The sequence below is a fragment of the Bufo gargarizans genome, chromosome 4 (assembly GCF_014858855.1).
Source record: "Bufo gargarizans isolate SCDJY-AF-19 chromosome 4, ASM1485885v1, whole genome shotgun sequence".
Taxonomy (NCBI): domain Eukaryota; kingdom Metazoa; phylum Chordata; class Amphibia; order Anura; family Bufonidae; genus Bufo; species Bufo gargarizans.
In genome coordinates, this window is record NC_058083.1 from 263728396 (window position 1) to 263745375 (window position 16980).

Consider the following 16980-nt stretch of genomic DNA (forward strand, 5'->3'; position numbering starts at 1 on the left):
AAAATGTATGGAGGAAGGTGCTCTGGTCTGATGAGACTAAAATTTTACTTTCCGGCCATCAAAGAAAACACCTGGAGCAAACCCAACACATCACATCACCCAAAGAACACCATCCCAACAGTGAAACATGGTGGTGGCAGAATCATGCTGCGGGGATGTTTTTCAGCAGCCGGGACGGGGCAACTGGTCACCGTTGAGGGAAAGATGGATGGTGCTAAATACAGGGATATTCTTCAGCAAAACCTGTACCACTCTGTGTGTGTGATTTGAGGCTAGGGCTGAGGTTCACCTTCCAGCAGGACAATGACCCCAAACGCACTGCTAAAGCAACACTTGAGTGGTTTAAGGGGAAAGATGGTAAGGTGTTGGAATGGTCTAGTCACAGCCCAGATCTCACATCAATAGAAAATCTGTGGTCAGACTTAAAGACTGCTGTTCACAAGCGCAAACCATCCAACTTGAAGGAGCTGGAGCAGTTTTGCAAAATCCAAGTGGTAAGATGTGGCAAGCTCATAGAGACTTAGGCCTCATTCACACGACTGGTGTGTGTTGTGGTCCGCAAATCGCGGATCCGCAAAACACGGATGGTGTCTGTGCGCGTTCTGCAATTTGCAGAACGGCATGGACAGCCTTCAATATAAATGCCTATTCTTGTCCGAAAAGCACGGACAAGAATAGGACATGTTATATTTTTTTAGCAGGGCCACGGAACGGAGCAACGGATGCAGACAGCACACTGAGTGCTGTCCGCATCTTTTGCGGCCCCATTGAAGTGAATGGGTCCGCATCTGAGCCGCCAAAACGGCAGCTTGGATGCGGACAAAAACAACGGCCGTGTGCATGAGGCCTTATCCAAAAGTGACTTGGAGCTGTGATTGCTGCAAAAGGTGGCTCTACAAAGTTTTGACTTTAGGGGGGCTGAATAGTTATGCACATTGACGTTTTTTTTAGTTTGTCCTATTTGTTGTTTGCTTCACAATAAAAAAAAAAAAAAAATATATATATATATATATATATATATATATATATATATATATATATTGTAAATTAAATGATGTAAATACTCAAACAATCCATATTAATTCCAGGTTGTGAGGCACCGAAATACAAAAAAAGTCAAGGGGGTGAATACTTTTGCAAGGCACTGTATATATGTTTTCCTATATATATATATATATATATATATATATATATATATATATATATATATATATATATATATATATATATACATACACACACACACACATATATATTTTATTATTTATTTTTGCCACTTTAGGGATTCTGTCACCTCCCCTAAGCCAAAAACCGATTTTAAAGCAGCCATGAAGCACAGCTTACCTGGATTAGGCTGTGCTCTTTTATCTTGAAATCCGTCCAGCAGTTACTGCAAAAAACGACTTTGATTGATATGAAGGTGCCCAGAGGGGCGTTTTTTTCTTCTTAGAGAGCCCAGTACCGCCCCTCTTTCAGTGCCCAGCCCGCCTTCCTTGTACTGTCTAACCGCCCCCAGCCTGCCACAGCCTCTCCTCCCCCTCCCTCACGCCGAACGAACTCTCGCACAGGCGCAGTACCCACTGAGGGCTGCGCCTGTGCGATCATCAGGAGACTGAGGGCGGCAGCTTCATCTTCGTCACTGGGCATGCGCCGAGCCCAGTGACGTCCGATGTTCGCTCTTTCCCTCAGTCAGCCTGGTAGGAAGCGCAGAGGATTGCCGATCGGCTGCTGCACCCTGCGCTTTCTCCAGTCTGCCTGCCACAGTGAAGACGGCCAGCGATTTCTTTCCCCACCCTCCCTTCAGGAAAGAAATAAGTATTTGTTGGGGCAAATTAGGTATTATTATATTAAGTAAAGCTGTATTGTATTTAGCCGATCGGCAATCCTCTGCGCTTCCTACCAGGCTGACTGAGGGAAAGAGCGAACATCGGACGTCACTGGGCTCGGCGCATGCCCAGTGACGAAGATGAAGCTGCCGCCCTCAGTCTCCTGATGATCGCACAGGCGCAGCCCTCAGTGGGTACTGCGCCTGTGCGAGAGTTCGTTCGGCGTGAGGGAGGGGGAGGAGAGGCTGTGGCAGGCTGGGGGCGGTTAGACAGTACAAGGAAGGCGGGCTGGGCACTGAAAGAGGGGCGGTACTGGGCTCTCTAAGAAGAAAAAAACGCCCCTCTGGGCACCTTCAGGACACATTTACATATCAATCAAAGTCGTTTTTTGCAGTAACTGCTGGACGGATTACAAGATAAAAGAGCACAGCCTAATCCAGGTAAGCTGTGCTTCATGGCTGCTTTAAAATCGGTTTTTGGCTTAGGGGAGGTGACAGAATCCCTTTAAGGCTGGGCATCTCTCTCTGTGGTTACGGAGATTCCGACACTTTGATATTGCTTTTAGTCAGTATTTTGGATCAATATTCCCTGTGCTACAAGATCGCTAATTATGCCAGTGAACTTGATAGCCCACTGGAGCGCTTTGCCTAGTATGATGGGCGGCATAAGGGGAGGTCTCACCATACCTCCTAACTTGTCCCTGCCACCTGTAGCTTCGCCCAGTGGGTGTGGCCGCACCTATGAAAGGAGCGCTCTCGACGGCCACGCTACGGCCATCATAGAGCCGGAGGCTGTGCTGCAAGTGCAGCGCTGTTCCCTGTTTCTCCCAGCACACGACAAGTGTATAGGCGACCTGTAGCTGGGGAATAAAAACTCTGCTCCTGATGAAAGGCTGCCCTGACAGGGCGGCATAGAAACGCGTTGAGTAGACGCTACATTAGGCAGGGATCATGCACAACCACAGGTCATAGGGCTTGACAGTAATATGGGGGTACTACTGGTGGCTACATGCGCATATTAGACCAATGACCTCCTCCTCGCCTATTAGAGGACACTACCACTAGCTCTGAATTACCTGCTGAATAAGGCCCCTTTCACATGACCGTATGGATTTTTCAGTGTTTTGCAATTTTTACAGATCTGTCGTTCCGTTTTTTTGTTTCGGTTTCGTTTTTCTGAATGGGATATACAGTATACAGTAATAACATAGAAAAAAAAATTGGGCTGGGCATAACATTTTCAATAGATGGTTCCGCAAAAACGGAATGGATATGGAAGACATACGGATGCATTTCCGTATGTGTCTTTTTTTTTTTTTTTTTTTTAGCTGACCCATTAACATGAATGGAGCCACGGAATGTGATTTGCGGGCAATAATAGGACATGTTCTATCTTTCAACGGAACGGAAATACATGGTTGTGAATGGTTCCGTATACGGAACGTAAAAAAACATCCCGTAAACAGAAAAAAAAACGGTCGTGTGAAAGAAGCCTAACAGATACACACCAAGTGAATACAGTGTATCTGAATGAGGCCTCTTTCACATGACCGTTTTTTTTCGTTCAATGGTTCCGCAAAAAAAAAAAAAATAATAATAAAAATGCGGAATGTACTCTGAATTTCCATTGAAAGATAGAACATGTCCCATTATTGCCCGCAAATCACGTTACGTGGCTCCATTCATGTCAATGGGTATGCAAAAAACAGGACACGTATGGAAATGCATCCGTATTTCTTCCATATCCATTCCGTTTTTGCGGAACCATCTATTGAAAATTTTATGGCTCCATTCATGTCAATGGGTCCGCTGATCTGCTGAGGGCACCCGCCTCCTGTATTAAAGGTCAATTATTATTGGTGGTGCAGTGCGCCCCCCCTAGACCCCCCCAGTATTCAAGTCACTGGTGGCAGTGGCCACAGGGTCCCCTCTCCCCTCCTCATTGGTGGCAGTGGCAGCTTCTGATCGGAGCCCCAGCAATGTAATCCTGGGGCTCTGACCGGTTACCAGAGCAGTCAGGACACTACTGAAGCCTTGGCTGCCATAGTCAGCTCCATGCTGCTGTGTGCACAGAGCACAGCGCAGCAGGGAGAGTGTGAGGTCTATTCACCCTAATAGAGATCTATCAGGGTGAATAGGACAAGGGATGAAAAGATCCCAGGTTCTAGCCCCTAAGGGGGAAAATAGTTAATTAATAAACTGTGAGAAAAAAAAAACAAAAAAAAAAAAACACCCCAAGTATAAATCACCCCCTCTCCCAATTTTACATATAAAATATATAAACAATAAATAAATCACATATTGCCACATCCGAAAAGTCCAAACTATTAAAATATTCTATGTGGTGAGCGCCGGAACTGCCTGCTGGAATCCAACAACGCAAGTGGGCGGGCGAGAATTCCGCGTGGGTGCAATGTGTGGGGTCTCAACGCATTGCACCCGCACTGAATCCAGACCCATTTATTTCTATGGGGCTGTGCACATGAGCGGTGATTTTCACGCATCACTTGTGCGTTGCATGAAAATCGCAGCATGTTCTATATTGTGCGTTTATCACGCACCGCAGGCCCCATAGAAGTGAATAGGGCTGCGTGAAAATCGCAAGCATCCGCAAGCAAGTGCTGATGCTGTACAATTTTCATACACGGTTGCTAGGAGACGATTGGGATGGGGACCCCATCTTTATTATTTTCCCTTATAACATGGTTATAATGGAAAATAATAGCATTCCTAATACAGAAGGCTTAGGGTACTTTGACACTTGCATTTTTCTTTTCCGGCATAGAGTTCCGCCACAGGGGCTCTATACCGGAAAAGAACTGATCAGTTTCATCCCCATGCATTCTGAATGGAGAATTAGGCTACTTTAACATTAGCGTTCGGGGCTCCGCTTGTGAGTTCCGTTTGAAGGCTCTCACAAGCGGCCCTGAACGGATCCGTCCAGCCCTAATGCATTCTGAGTGGATGCGGATCCGCTCAGAATGCATCAGTCTGGCACCGTCTGTCCTCCGCTCAGCAGGCGGACACCCGAACGCCGCTTGCAGCGTTCAAGTGTCCGCCTGGCGTGCGGAGGCAAACGGATCCGTCCAGACTTACAATGTAAGTCAATGGAGACGGATCCGTTTGAAGATGACACAATATAGCTCAATCTTCAAACGGATCCGTCCCCCATTGACTTTCAATGTAAAGTCTGGACAGATCCGTCTGAATACAAATTGTACTTAGACTTTTTAAGTGAAATAAAATGCAAACGGTTCGGTTTGAACGGATACCATCGTTTGCATTATAGGAGCGGATCCGTCTGTACAAATACCAATCGTAGCGCACAGCTCATAGCCTGAGAGTCCCAGGCTATGAGCTGTGCGCTACGATTGGCCAGCGCTGCAGCAAGGGACAACCCTAATACAAAAACTCCGCCCAGTACAACAGAGGGAGCTGCAGACACCGGAGCCTATACCGGGCGAACGGAGCGGCGCCCAGGCATACTAGTAAGTGCAGGGGGACCCCTGGGCGCAGCTCTGCCCACTGATATAGTTAGTTTTTAGTTTTTAAACTAGTGAAAGGTCCTCTTTAAGAATGCTATTATTTTCCCTTATAACCATGTTATAAATCTACAGAACACCTAACCCGAACTTCTGTGAAGAAGTCCGGGTTCGGGTACCAAACATGCTGATTTTTCTCATGCGCGTGTAAAATGCATTAAAACTAAAAAAAGTTTTGCACTCGTGCGAAAAAACAAACAAAAAAAAAACGCTCATTTTCCCGCGACACACTTGCATCTTATCCAGACCCAAATCCGTGACTCCCATGTAAAAAGAGGCCTAAGGCTAAAGCTAAACAGCAACCAGTGTCCACGTTACATAGATTGCAATGTGGCGCTTTTAAAATTGCAATTAAAGTGAAATCAAGCAGGCTAAGATTTGTACTGACTACTAATTCACCATCACAGTTAGGCCTCATGCACACGACGGGTTCCGCAAAAACGGGTTCCGGGTCCGTTTTTCCTTCCGTGGGTCTTCCTTGATTTTTGGAGGATCCACGGACATGAAGGAAAAAGTAGTTTTGGTGTCCTCCCTACCGTGCGAAGCCAAACGGATCCGTCCTGACTTACAATGCAAGTCAATTGGGACGGATCTGTTTGACGTTGACACAATATGCTGCAGACTGGCCACCAATGATAATACAATAAAGGGAGGGAGGGGGGGCCAGGGGGAGGCCGCACACTGGCCACCAATGATATCAATACAATAGAGGGAGGGGGGGGCCGCACTGGCCACCAATGAAATTAAAACTGGGGAGGGAGATGGGTCTGCCCCCTCCTGCCTGGCAGCACCTGATCTCTTACAGGGGGCTATGATAAGCACAATTAACCCCTTCAGGTGATGCACCTGAGGGGTTAATTGTGCGAATCACAGCCCCCTGTAAGAGATCGGGTGCTGCCAGGTAGCGATGTACACAGTTCGTAGTATATTCTAACTTGAAGTGTCACCATGTGTTAGAATATACTGTCGGATCTGAGTTTTCAAGAAGTGAAAACTCAGCTCTGAAAAAGCTTTCATGCAGACGGATCTTCGGATCCGTCTGTATGAAAGTAGCCTACAGACACGGATCACGGATGCCAATCTTGTGTGCATCCGTGTTTTTTCACGGACCCATTGACTTGAATGGGTCCGTGAACAGTTGTCCGTCAAAAAAAAATAGGACAGGTCCTATTTTTTTAACGGACAGGATACACGGATCACGGAGGCGGGTGACAAACGGTGCATTTTCTGAGTTTTCAACGGATCCATTGAAAGTCAATAGGTCCGCAGAAAATTGCGGAAAACGGAACAACGGCCACGGGTGCACACAACGGTCGTGTGCATGAGGCCTAAGGGTCAGGCTACACAACAATTTGCGGGATACTAAGGAGTATGGCTACGCGGCGACTTAAAATAATGGGGGAGATTGATCAAAATTGGTGCAAAGGAAAATTGCCTTAGTTGCCCACAGCAACCAGATTCCGCCTTTCATTTTTAGAGCTTCCTTGGAAAATGAAAGGATCAATCTGACTGGTTGCTATGAGCAACTAAATCCCATTCCTTTGCACCAGTTTGATAAATCTCCCCCAATGTATTTAAATTGTGTCACCATGAGACATATTAACCACTCCAACCCCGCTAGCTGAAACCCCCTTCATGACCAGAGCACTTTTTACACTTCTGCACTACACTACTTTCACCGTTTATCGCTCGGTCATGCAACTTACCACCCAAATGAATTTTACCTCCTTTTCTTCTCACTAATAGAGCTTTCATTTGGTGGTATTTTTTTGCTGCTGACATTTTTACTTTTTTTGTTATTAATCAAAATGTAACGATTTTATTGCAAAAAAATGTAATTTTTCACTTTCAGCTGTAAAATTTTGCAAAAAAACCGACATCCATATATAAATTTTTCGCCAAATTTATTGTTCTACATGTATTTGATAAAAAAAAAAAATGTTTGGGAAAAAAAAAAATGGTTTGGGTAAAAGTTATAGCGTTTACACACTATGGTACAAAAATGTGAATTTCCGCTTTTTGAAGCAGCTCTGACTTTCTGAGCACCTGTCATGATTCCTGAGGTTCTACAATGCCCAAACCGTAGAAAACCCCCACGAATGACCCCATTTCGGAAAGTAGACACCCTACGGCATTCGCTGATGGACATAGTGAGTTCATAGAACTTTTTATTTTTTGTCACAAGTTAGCGGAAAATGATGACGATTTATTATTATTATTTTTTTCCTTACAAAGTCTCATATTCCACTAACTTGCGACAAAAAATAAAAAAATTCTAGGAACTCACCATGCCCCTCACAGAATACCTTGGGGTGTCTTCTTTCCAAAATGGGGTCACTTGTGGCGTAGTTATGGGCCCCTAAATTGCCAGGGCAGTATATGTGTGAGAAGTACTTCGCAATCAAAATGTGTAAAAAATGACCGGTGAAATCCGAAAGGTGCACTTTGGAATATGTGCCCCTTTGCCCACCTTGGCTGCAAAAAAGTGTGACACATCTGGTATCGCCGTACTCAGGAGAAGTTGGGAAATGTGTTTTGGGGTGTCATTTTACATATACCCATGCTGGGTGAGAGAAATATCTTGGCAAAAGACAACTTTTCCCATTTTTTTATACAAAGTTGGCATTTGACCAAGATATTTTTCTCACCCAGCATGGGTATATGTAAAATGACACCCCAAAACACATTCCCCAACTTCTCCTGAGTACGGCGATACCAGATGTGTCACACTTTTTTGCTGCCAAGGTGGGCAAAGGGGCACATATTCCAAAGTGCACCTTTCGGATTTTGCAGGCCATTTTTTACACATTTTGATTGCAAGGTACTTCTCACACATATGGGCCCCTAAATTGCCAGGGCAGTATAACTACGCCACAAGTGACCCCATTTTGGAAAGAAGACACACCAAGGTATTCCGTGAGGGGCACGGCGAGTTCCTAGAATTTTATATTTTTTTTTGTCACAAGTTAGCAGAAAATGATTATTATTATTTTTTTCTCTTTTTTCCTTACAAAGTCTCATATTCCACTAACTTGCGACAAAAAATAAAAAATTCTAGGAACTCGCCATGCCCCTCACGGAATACCTTGGGGTGTCTTCTTTCCAAAATGGGGTCACTTGTGGCATAGTTATACTGCCCTGACAATTTAGGGGCCCATATGTGTGAGAAGTACTTTGCAATCAAAATGTGTAAAAAATGACCGGTGAAATCCGAAAGGTGCACTTTGGAATATGTGCCCCTTTGCCCACCTTGGCTGCAAAAAAGTGTGACACATCTGGTATCGCCGTACTCAGGAGAAGTTGGGGAATGTGTTTTGGGGTGTCATTTTACATATACCCATGCTGGGTGAGAAAAATATATTGGTCAAATGCCAACTTTGTATAAAAAAATGGGAAAAGTTGTCTTTTGCCAAGATATTTCTCTCATCCAGCATGGGTATATGTAAAATGACACCCCAAAACACATTCCCCAACTTCTCCTGAGTACGGCGATACCAGATGTGCGACACTTTTTTGCAGCCTAGATGCGCAAAGGGGCCCAAATTCCTTTTAGGAGGGCATTTTTAGACATTTGGATCCCAGACTTCTTCTCACGCTTTCGGGCCCCTAAAAAGCCAGGGCAGTATAAATACCCCACATGTGACCCCACTTTGGAAAGAAGACACCCCAAGGTATCCAATGAGGGGCCTGGCAAGTTCATAGAAATTTTTTTTTCCGCATAAGTTAGCGGAAATTGATTTTTTGTTTTTGGTTTTTTCTCACAAAGTCTCACTTTCCGCTAACTTAGGACAAAAATTAAAATCTTTCATGGACTCAATATGCCCCTCAGCAAATACCTTGGGGGGTGTCTTCTTTCCAAAATGGGGTCAGTTGTGGGGTGTTTGTACTGCCCTGGCATTTGAGGGTCTCCGCAATCATTACATGTATGGTCAGCATTAGGAGTTTCTGCTATTCTCCTTATATTGAGCATACAGGTAATGAGATTTTTTTTTCCGTTCAGCCTCTGGGCTGAAAGAAAAAAATGAACGGCACAGATTTCTTCATTCGCATCGATCAATGTGGATGAAAAAATCTCTGCCAAAAAAAAAAAAATGGAGGGGAAAGGCGTCTGCCAGGACATAGGAGCTCTGCCCTACATCCATACCCACTTAGCTCGTATGCCCTGGCAAACCAGATTTCTCCATTAACATCAATCGATTTTTTTATATATATATATATATATATATATATATATATATACATACAAAGTGTTTGCCAAAGCATAGGAACGCCGCCTCCTCCTCAGCTCGTATGCCTTGGCAAACGTATCTGTCACTGCAGAGTAGAAATCTCGTCTTGCAGCGCCGCATACACCGACTTGCGTGTAATCTGACAGCAGCGCAATGCTTCTGTCAGAATGCACATCGGTGCTGCAGCTAATCGATCGGTTGGTCCACCTGGAAGGTAAAAAACAAAACAAAAAAAAAAAACAGGCCGCAACGCAATAATTTTATTAACTTTGGAACAGAATATATAAACTTTAACTTTTTTAACTGAACATTAACCTTTTTGCTTACTGGTGTTTTTTTTGTTTTTTGTTTTTTACCTTTATAGAACAAACCTCTCCTTCCCCATGGGTCAATGTGCAAAGGGCAAATCGCCCAAAGATGTGGCAAAGTGCGTTATGCACTTTGTCCCAGGTGAAAGGAGACGTTTGCAGCAGCTGTGTGAGTGAATGGGCCCTAATAGCCCTGTGTGCCTGTCCTGGTGAGATGATCCCTATGCTAATAGTGTACCTGTGAGTGGTACTTCCGGAAACACTCTCCAAAGCATAGGGCAGGGTGGTCAGGACAGAAATAGCGGGTGTCACGCCTTATTCCACTCCTGCTACAGACACGACATCTTTTTCGGGGTGACGATTGGGTTGAGGTACCAGGAACGACATTGGGGAAATGGCGCTCGTGTAGACGGCTAACTACACTGGTGGATGGGGCCACGGAACCTCCTGGGTACAGGAGGTTCTCGATGATCTCTTCCTGAAATTTGAGGAAGGATCCAGTTCTCCCAGCCTTACTGTAGAGAACAAAACTATTATACAGAGCCAATTGAATTAAATATACAGACACCTTCTTATACCAGCGTCTGGTTCTGCGGGAAACTAAATACGGAGACAACATCTGGTCATTGAAGTCCACCCCTCCCATAAGCAAATTATAGTCGTGGACTGAGAGGGGCTTTTCAATGACACGGGTTGCTCGCTCAATTTGTATTGTTGTGTCTGCGTGAATGGAGGAGAGCATGTAAACGTCACGCTTGTCTCTCCATTTCACCGCGAGCAGTTCTTCGTTACACAGTGCGGCCCTCTGCCCCCTTGCAAGACGGGTGGTAACGAGCCGTTGGGGGAAGCCCGCGCGACTAGTTCGCGCGGTACCACAGGCGCCAAACCGTTCTAGAAACAAATGCCTAAAAAGGGCCACACTTGTGTAAAAATTGTCCACATAAAGATGGTACCCCTTGCCGAATAAGGGTGACACCAAGTCCCAAACTGTCTTCCCACTGCTCCCCAGGTAGTCAGGGCAACCGACCGGCTCCAGGGTCTGAGGCGGTGTTGTCACTAAAGTGCAGGAAACGCAGGATGGCCTCAAAACGTGCCCTGGACATAGCAGCAGAGAACATGGGAATGTGATGAATTGGGTTCGTGGACCAATATGACCGCAATTCATGCTTTTTAGTTAGACCCATGTTGAGGAGGAGGCCCAGAAAAGTTTTAATTTCGGAAACTTAGACTGGTTTCCACCGGAAAGGCTGGGCATAAAAGCTTCCCGGGTTAGCGGTGATAAATTGTGTGGCATACCTGTTTGTTTCAGCCACAACTATGTCTAAGAGCTCCGCAGTCAAGAACAGCTCAAAAAATCCCAGGGCCGAACCGATCTGAGCTGTCTCAACCCAAACTCCAGACTGGGCAGTGAAAGGGAAAACTACAGGTGCGGCTGAAGTTGGGGACTGCCAATCAGGGTTTGCCAGCACCTCAGGGATTCTAGGGGCTCTACGGGCACGTCTTTGCGGTGGCTGCGACGGGGTCACTACTGCACGTGCCACCGTACCAGCTTCAACTGCCCTTCTGGTGCTCGCTACTTCACCAGGTTGTACGGCAGTGCTGGTACTAGGTCCAGGATGGGCTGCGCTGCTGGTGTATGCCTCACCACGTAATCCGACAGCACCAGCCCCACTCTGCTGCTCTTGAAGCGGATCCTGCGCAACCTGCGGTCTAGCGACACGGGGCCGGGTACGCCTGCTGCTATCAGGGACCTCAGCCTCCTCGTCCGAACTTTGGGTCAGAGAGCCACTGCTTTCTACAGGTTCGTATTCTGACCCGCTGGATTCATCAGATGAGGGTTCCCACTCCTCATCCGACTGGGTCAGAAGCCTGTAGGCCTCTTCAGAGGAATACCCCCTGTTTGACATTTTGGGCAACTAAATTTAGGGGTATTCCCTGAGACTACTCAAGAAAAAAAAAGCAAGCCTGTCTTACAAAGGGGAGGCTAGCGAAGTACCGGAGGCCGCTGCGGTTGATAAAAAATATCAAAACAGATTTTTTTATCGCCGCAGTGCGTGTAAAGTGATTGTGCAGTGATAAAAAAAAAAAATTTTTTGGTCACTGCGGTGGGGCGGGCGTGGGTGAACGCACGTGTGGGCGACCGATCAGGCCTGATCGGGCAAACACTGCGTTTTGGGTGGAGGGCGAACTAAAGTGACACTAATACAATTATAGATCTGACCGTGATCAGTTTTGATCACTTCCAGATACTATAAAAGTACAAATGCTGATTAGCGATACGCTAATCAGCGAATAACGGACTGTGGTGCGGTGGGCTGGGCGCTAACTGATCGCTAACTACCTAACCAAGGGGCCTAAACTATACCTAAAACCTAACGGTCAATAACAGTGAAAAAAAAAAGTGACAGTTTACACTGATCACTTTTTTCCTTTCACTAGTGATTGACAAAGGGGTGATCAAAGGGTTAATTGGGATGCAGGGGGGTGATCTGGGGCTAGTATGAGGTGTTTGGTGTACTCACTGTGTAGCCTGCTCCTCTGCTGGATCCAACCGACGAAAAGAACCAGCAGAGGAGCAGGCAGCCATATAACAGATCATATTTACAAATATGATCTGTTATCTGGCTCTCTGATTGGATTTTTTTGAAAATCATCAGCTTGCCAGCCGCGATCATTGGCTGGCACGCTGATGACAAAATGGTCCTCTACGAAATGCCGGCCCGAACTGCGCATGCGTGGGCCGCATAGCGCGTCATCTCGCGTGATGACGCGTATATGCGTTGTTGTGCGCAGCGCTGCCGCCTCCGGACCGCACATCTGCGTTAGGAGGTTAAGACAGTCACGAAGAAATCTGACTTGGATGGATATTTTAGTGACAGTCACCTCACAGCGGGTCACATTGAAATATATGAAATGTCGCCGTGTAACCTGCAGGCTGTGGCATGCCCCCATTTACCATTAGCAGTGTCACGAAGCCCTGACCAGACTGCCATTTATCTGCAATAAGGGGGTACAAAAAAACAACAAAAACACGTTTGGTTTGTTTGTTTTTGGCAGCTACACTGAAAGAGTACAGTATACAAGAAAGAAACCGCTCAATAACCGCTGTGGAGCTGCGGACACTCCCGACTACTCTTACACCTCAGAATAGGCAGAGGAATACGGGGCTCACCTTTTTAAGCTGCCAGTTGTTAAATAGGAATCAAAGGAGAATATTTTCCCGCCATCTTTGCAGCTGTCCTGGGCACACGTAAAGCGCGGCGGGCTACAGTCCTCGCTGTCCTCCAGCTCCAAACTCTCCGTGATATACGGCGAGCACGGAGGAGTCAGGGACCCGGTAAAGTCTTCGGTCATGGTGAGCCTCGGCCGGCAGGGAACTTCCGAGCACAGTCCGGGAACCACGCGCGTCACGCCGGCCGCAGCCAATGGCCAGCCTCGTCCTCCGCCAGCTACTGCTTGTTTATTGGCGGAGGCTGTGAAGTGTAAGCGCGGGAAATGTCAGCGACGACTGAGGTGATTCATGTGGCGGTGGCCGGTGGCCAGTTGGAGCGCTGCTGCCCGGCTTGTGTGGAGAGAGGCGGCTGTTACTAGCTAGGTTTTGTGGTATCCAGTTGGGAGAGTTATCAAGTAAAGTAGAACTGGTTTAGTTTCCCCTAGCAACCAGATTCCAAGGGAGCTGTGAAAAATGAAGGGTGGAATCTGATTGGTTGCTAGGGGAAACTAAGCCAGTTCTACTTTACACCAGTTTGATAAATCTCCCATTATCTGAAGTGGTAGAGGTGTAACTAATGGGGTGGCAGTGGGTCAATGTATCATTGTTTGCAGGTATAGCTGGAGCCAGAAGCTACCTGCCATACCATTCTCCATCTGGTTGACTGCAGCCACTTTTGTTGGCCAAGCTGTTCACCGTGTCGGATCCGTCCTTCCGCTATTTCGCTCTGCTGCTGCTCCTTTCCCATTGACTATAATGGGGACGGGCCGGCGCAGTTCGCGGTCAGAGGCCGCCGGACTAAAAAGTCGGACATGCAGGACTTTTAGTCCGGTGGCTTTGGCTTTTCGCCGTGTACTGCGGCGGAGCGAGGCCCTCGTCCCCATTATAGTCGATGGGGACGGAGCGGCGGCACGGCGAAATAGCAGAAGGACGGATCCAACAGGGTGAACAGCCTGTCGGATCCGTCCTACCGCAAGTGTGAAGGTATTCTTACAGCAGTGTTCTCGACTCCAGTCCTCAAGACCACCTACCATAGTATTGAGCAGGGGTTATAATTTGTGTCAATGCATCAGGAAGGATTTACCCCCTGTAGGAAGGCACAAGGGACCATCATAGATGGAAGATGTGTCACCGAGGTTCCTGGCCTCGGTGAAGTAGGAGCCAGTAGTGCATGTGTCAGCAGCAGTTGCTGATGGACACTTTGGTTGTTAGTATAGCTGTAAAAAGCTAAGCTGGCTCTTACTAGGAGTAGTTATAGTGCTGGGTGAGTGACTACTCCCCACGGTCCAGGCCGGGTTTTGACTGCCTTACAAAAGTCAGCCAGCAGGGTCAGGTGGGGGTGATTTTACCTAGCTGACGGTGGAGCTCTGGATAGGTGGATGTTTTTCATCTGAGTGAAAGCCGGAGGGTCTCTGCCAAAAGATGGAGGACAAAGAGAGATCCCCCTTCACCCCGTGCGGATTACGGTACCGTGCCTTAACCACTTTAGGACCACAGGTTTATACCCCCTAGTGACCAGGCCCTTTTTTACAAATCGGCACTTCACAACTTTAGCGGTTTATTGCTTGGTCATGCAACTTGGCACCCAAATTAATTTTACCTCCTTTTCTTCTCACAAATACAGCTTTCTTTTGGTGGTATTTGATTGCTACTGACATTTTTCGTTTTTCTGATATTAATCAAAATAGACCGCAATTTTCTCAGAAAAAGTGTATTTTTAACTTTCTCTGGTAAATTGTTCGAAAATAATTACATTTCTAGACACAATTACATTTCTAGAATTTATTGTGCTAAATGTCTTTGATAAAAAAAAATCCAATAAGTGTATATTTATTGGTTTGCGCAAAAGTTATCGCGTTTACAAACTATGGTACAAAAATTTGAATTTTTGCTAACTTCTGGCAAGAATAAATAAAAAATCTCCCACGGACTCGCTATGCTCCTCAGTGAATACCTTGGGGTGTCTACTTTCCGAAATGGGGTCATTTGTGGGGTGTGTTTGCTGTTCTGGCATTTTGGGCGGGGCTAAATTGTGAGCAACCCTGTAAAGCCTAAAGGTACTCGTTGGACTTTCGGCCACTTTACGCACCTAGGCTGCAAATAAGTGTCATACGTGGTATCGCCGTACTCAGGAGAAGTAGGGCAATGTGTTTTGGGGTGTATTTTTACATATACCCATGCTGGGTGAGAGAACTTTGTATAAAAAAAATTGTCATTTACAGAGTTACTTCTCACACACAGTATGGGTATATGTAAAAATACACCCCAAAACACATTGCCCTACTTCTCCTGAGTACGGCGATACCACATGTGTGACACTTTTTTGCAGCCTAGGTGCGCAAAGGGGCCCAAATTCCAATGAGTACCTTTTAGGCCCCTTTCACACGGGCGAGTTTTCCGTGCGGGTGCGATGCGTGCGGTGAACGCATTGCACCCGCACTGAATCCTGACCCATTCATTTCTATGGGGCTGTGCACATGAGCGGTGATTTTCACGCATCACTTGTGCGTTGAGTGAAAATCGCAGCATGCTCTATATTGTCTGACTTTTCACGCGACGCAGGCCCCATAGAAGTGAATGGGAAGCGTGAAAATCGCATAGCATCCGCAAGCAAGTACGGATGCGGTGCGATTTTCACGCATGGTTGCTAGGAGATGATCGGGATGGAGACCCGATCATTATTATTTTCCCTTATAACATGGTTATAAGGGAAAATAATAGCATTCTGAATACAGAATGCATAGTAAAACAGCGCTGGAGGGGTTAAAAAATAAATAAATAATTTAACTCGCCTTAGTCCACTTGATCGCCATGGTAAAAGATCATGTGACGTACCATGTGATGACCGGAGTGATGTCATCAAAGGTCCTTTACCTGTATTTAATGCTCACCACAGGTCCTATTCAACAAAGGAGACACAAGGAGATGCCGGGCTTCGCGATCAAGTGGACTAAGGTGAGTTAAATTATTTATTTATTTTTTAACCCCTCCAGCGCTGTTTTACTATGCATTCTGTATTCAGAATGCTATTATTTTCCCTTATAACCATGTTATAAGGGAAAATAATAGAATCTTCAAAACATCAATCCCAAGCCTGAACTTCTGTGAAGAAGTTTGAGTTTGGGTACCAAACATGCGCGATTTTTCTCACGCGAGTGCAAAACGCATTACAATGTTTTGCACTCGCGTGGAAAAATCGCGCATTTTCACGCAACGCACCCGCCTCTTATCCGGGCCAAAAATAAGACGCTCGTGTGAAAGAGGCCTTAGGATTTCACAGGGCATTTTTACGCATTTGGATTCCAAACTTCTTCTCACGCTTTAGGGCCCCTAAAATGCCAGGGCAGTATAAATACTCCACATGTGACCCCATTTTGGAAAAAAGACACCCCAAGGTATTCTGTGAGGGGCATGGAGAGTTCATCAAATTTTTTTTTTTTTTTGGGGGGGGGGGGGGCACAAGTTAGCGGAAATTGATTTTTTATTTTATTTATTTTTTTCTCACAAAGTCTCCCTTTCTGCTAACTTGGGACAAAAAGTTCAATCTTTCATGGACTCAATATGCCCCTCAGCGAGTACCTTGGGGGGTGTCTTCTTTCCAAAATGGGATCATTTGTGGGGTGTTTGTACTGCCCTGGCATTTGAGGGTCTCCACAATCATTATATGTATTAGGGATCGACCGATATTGATTTTTTTTAGGGCCGATACCGATAATTTGTGAACTTTCAGGCCGATAGCCGATAACTTATACCGATATTCTGGGAATTTTCATTTTTGAAAAAAAATAAAAATTCCTACACAAATCTGCTGAAAATGAATGTTTATTGTTAATGTGTATTTTTTATTTTTTTTTTGTAAATCTTT

The 16980-nt window shown here is 45.9% G+C and overlaps 1 protein-coding gene across 2 annotated transcripts in view; it reads right to left on the bottom strand.

Moving 5' to 3' along the window:
* The window catches only part of MMS22L (MMS22 like, DNA repair protein), a 126681-nt gene extending 113388 nt beyond the window's left edge, over positions 1-13293 (bottom strand). Inside the window, exon 1 of one of the 2 annotated variants that reach the window (XM_044289961.1) lies at positions 13077-13293. In XM_044289961.1, the coding sequence (XP_044145896.1) occupies positions 13077-13258 (182 nt within the window). In that variant the 5' untranslated portion in view covers positions 13259-13293. The remainder of the gene's footprint in view (positions 1-13076) is intronic. The other variant, XM_044289962.1, reaches the window with a different exon arrangement.
* Between the last annotated feature and the right edge of the window lie 3687 nt (positions 13294-16980).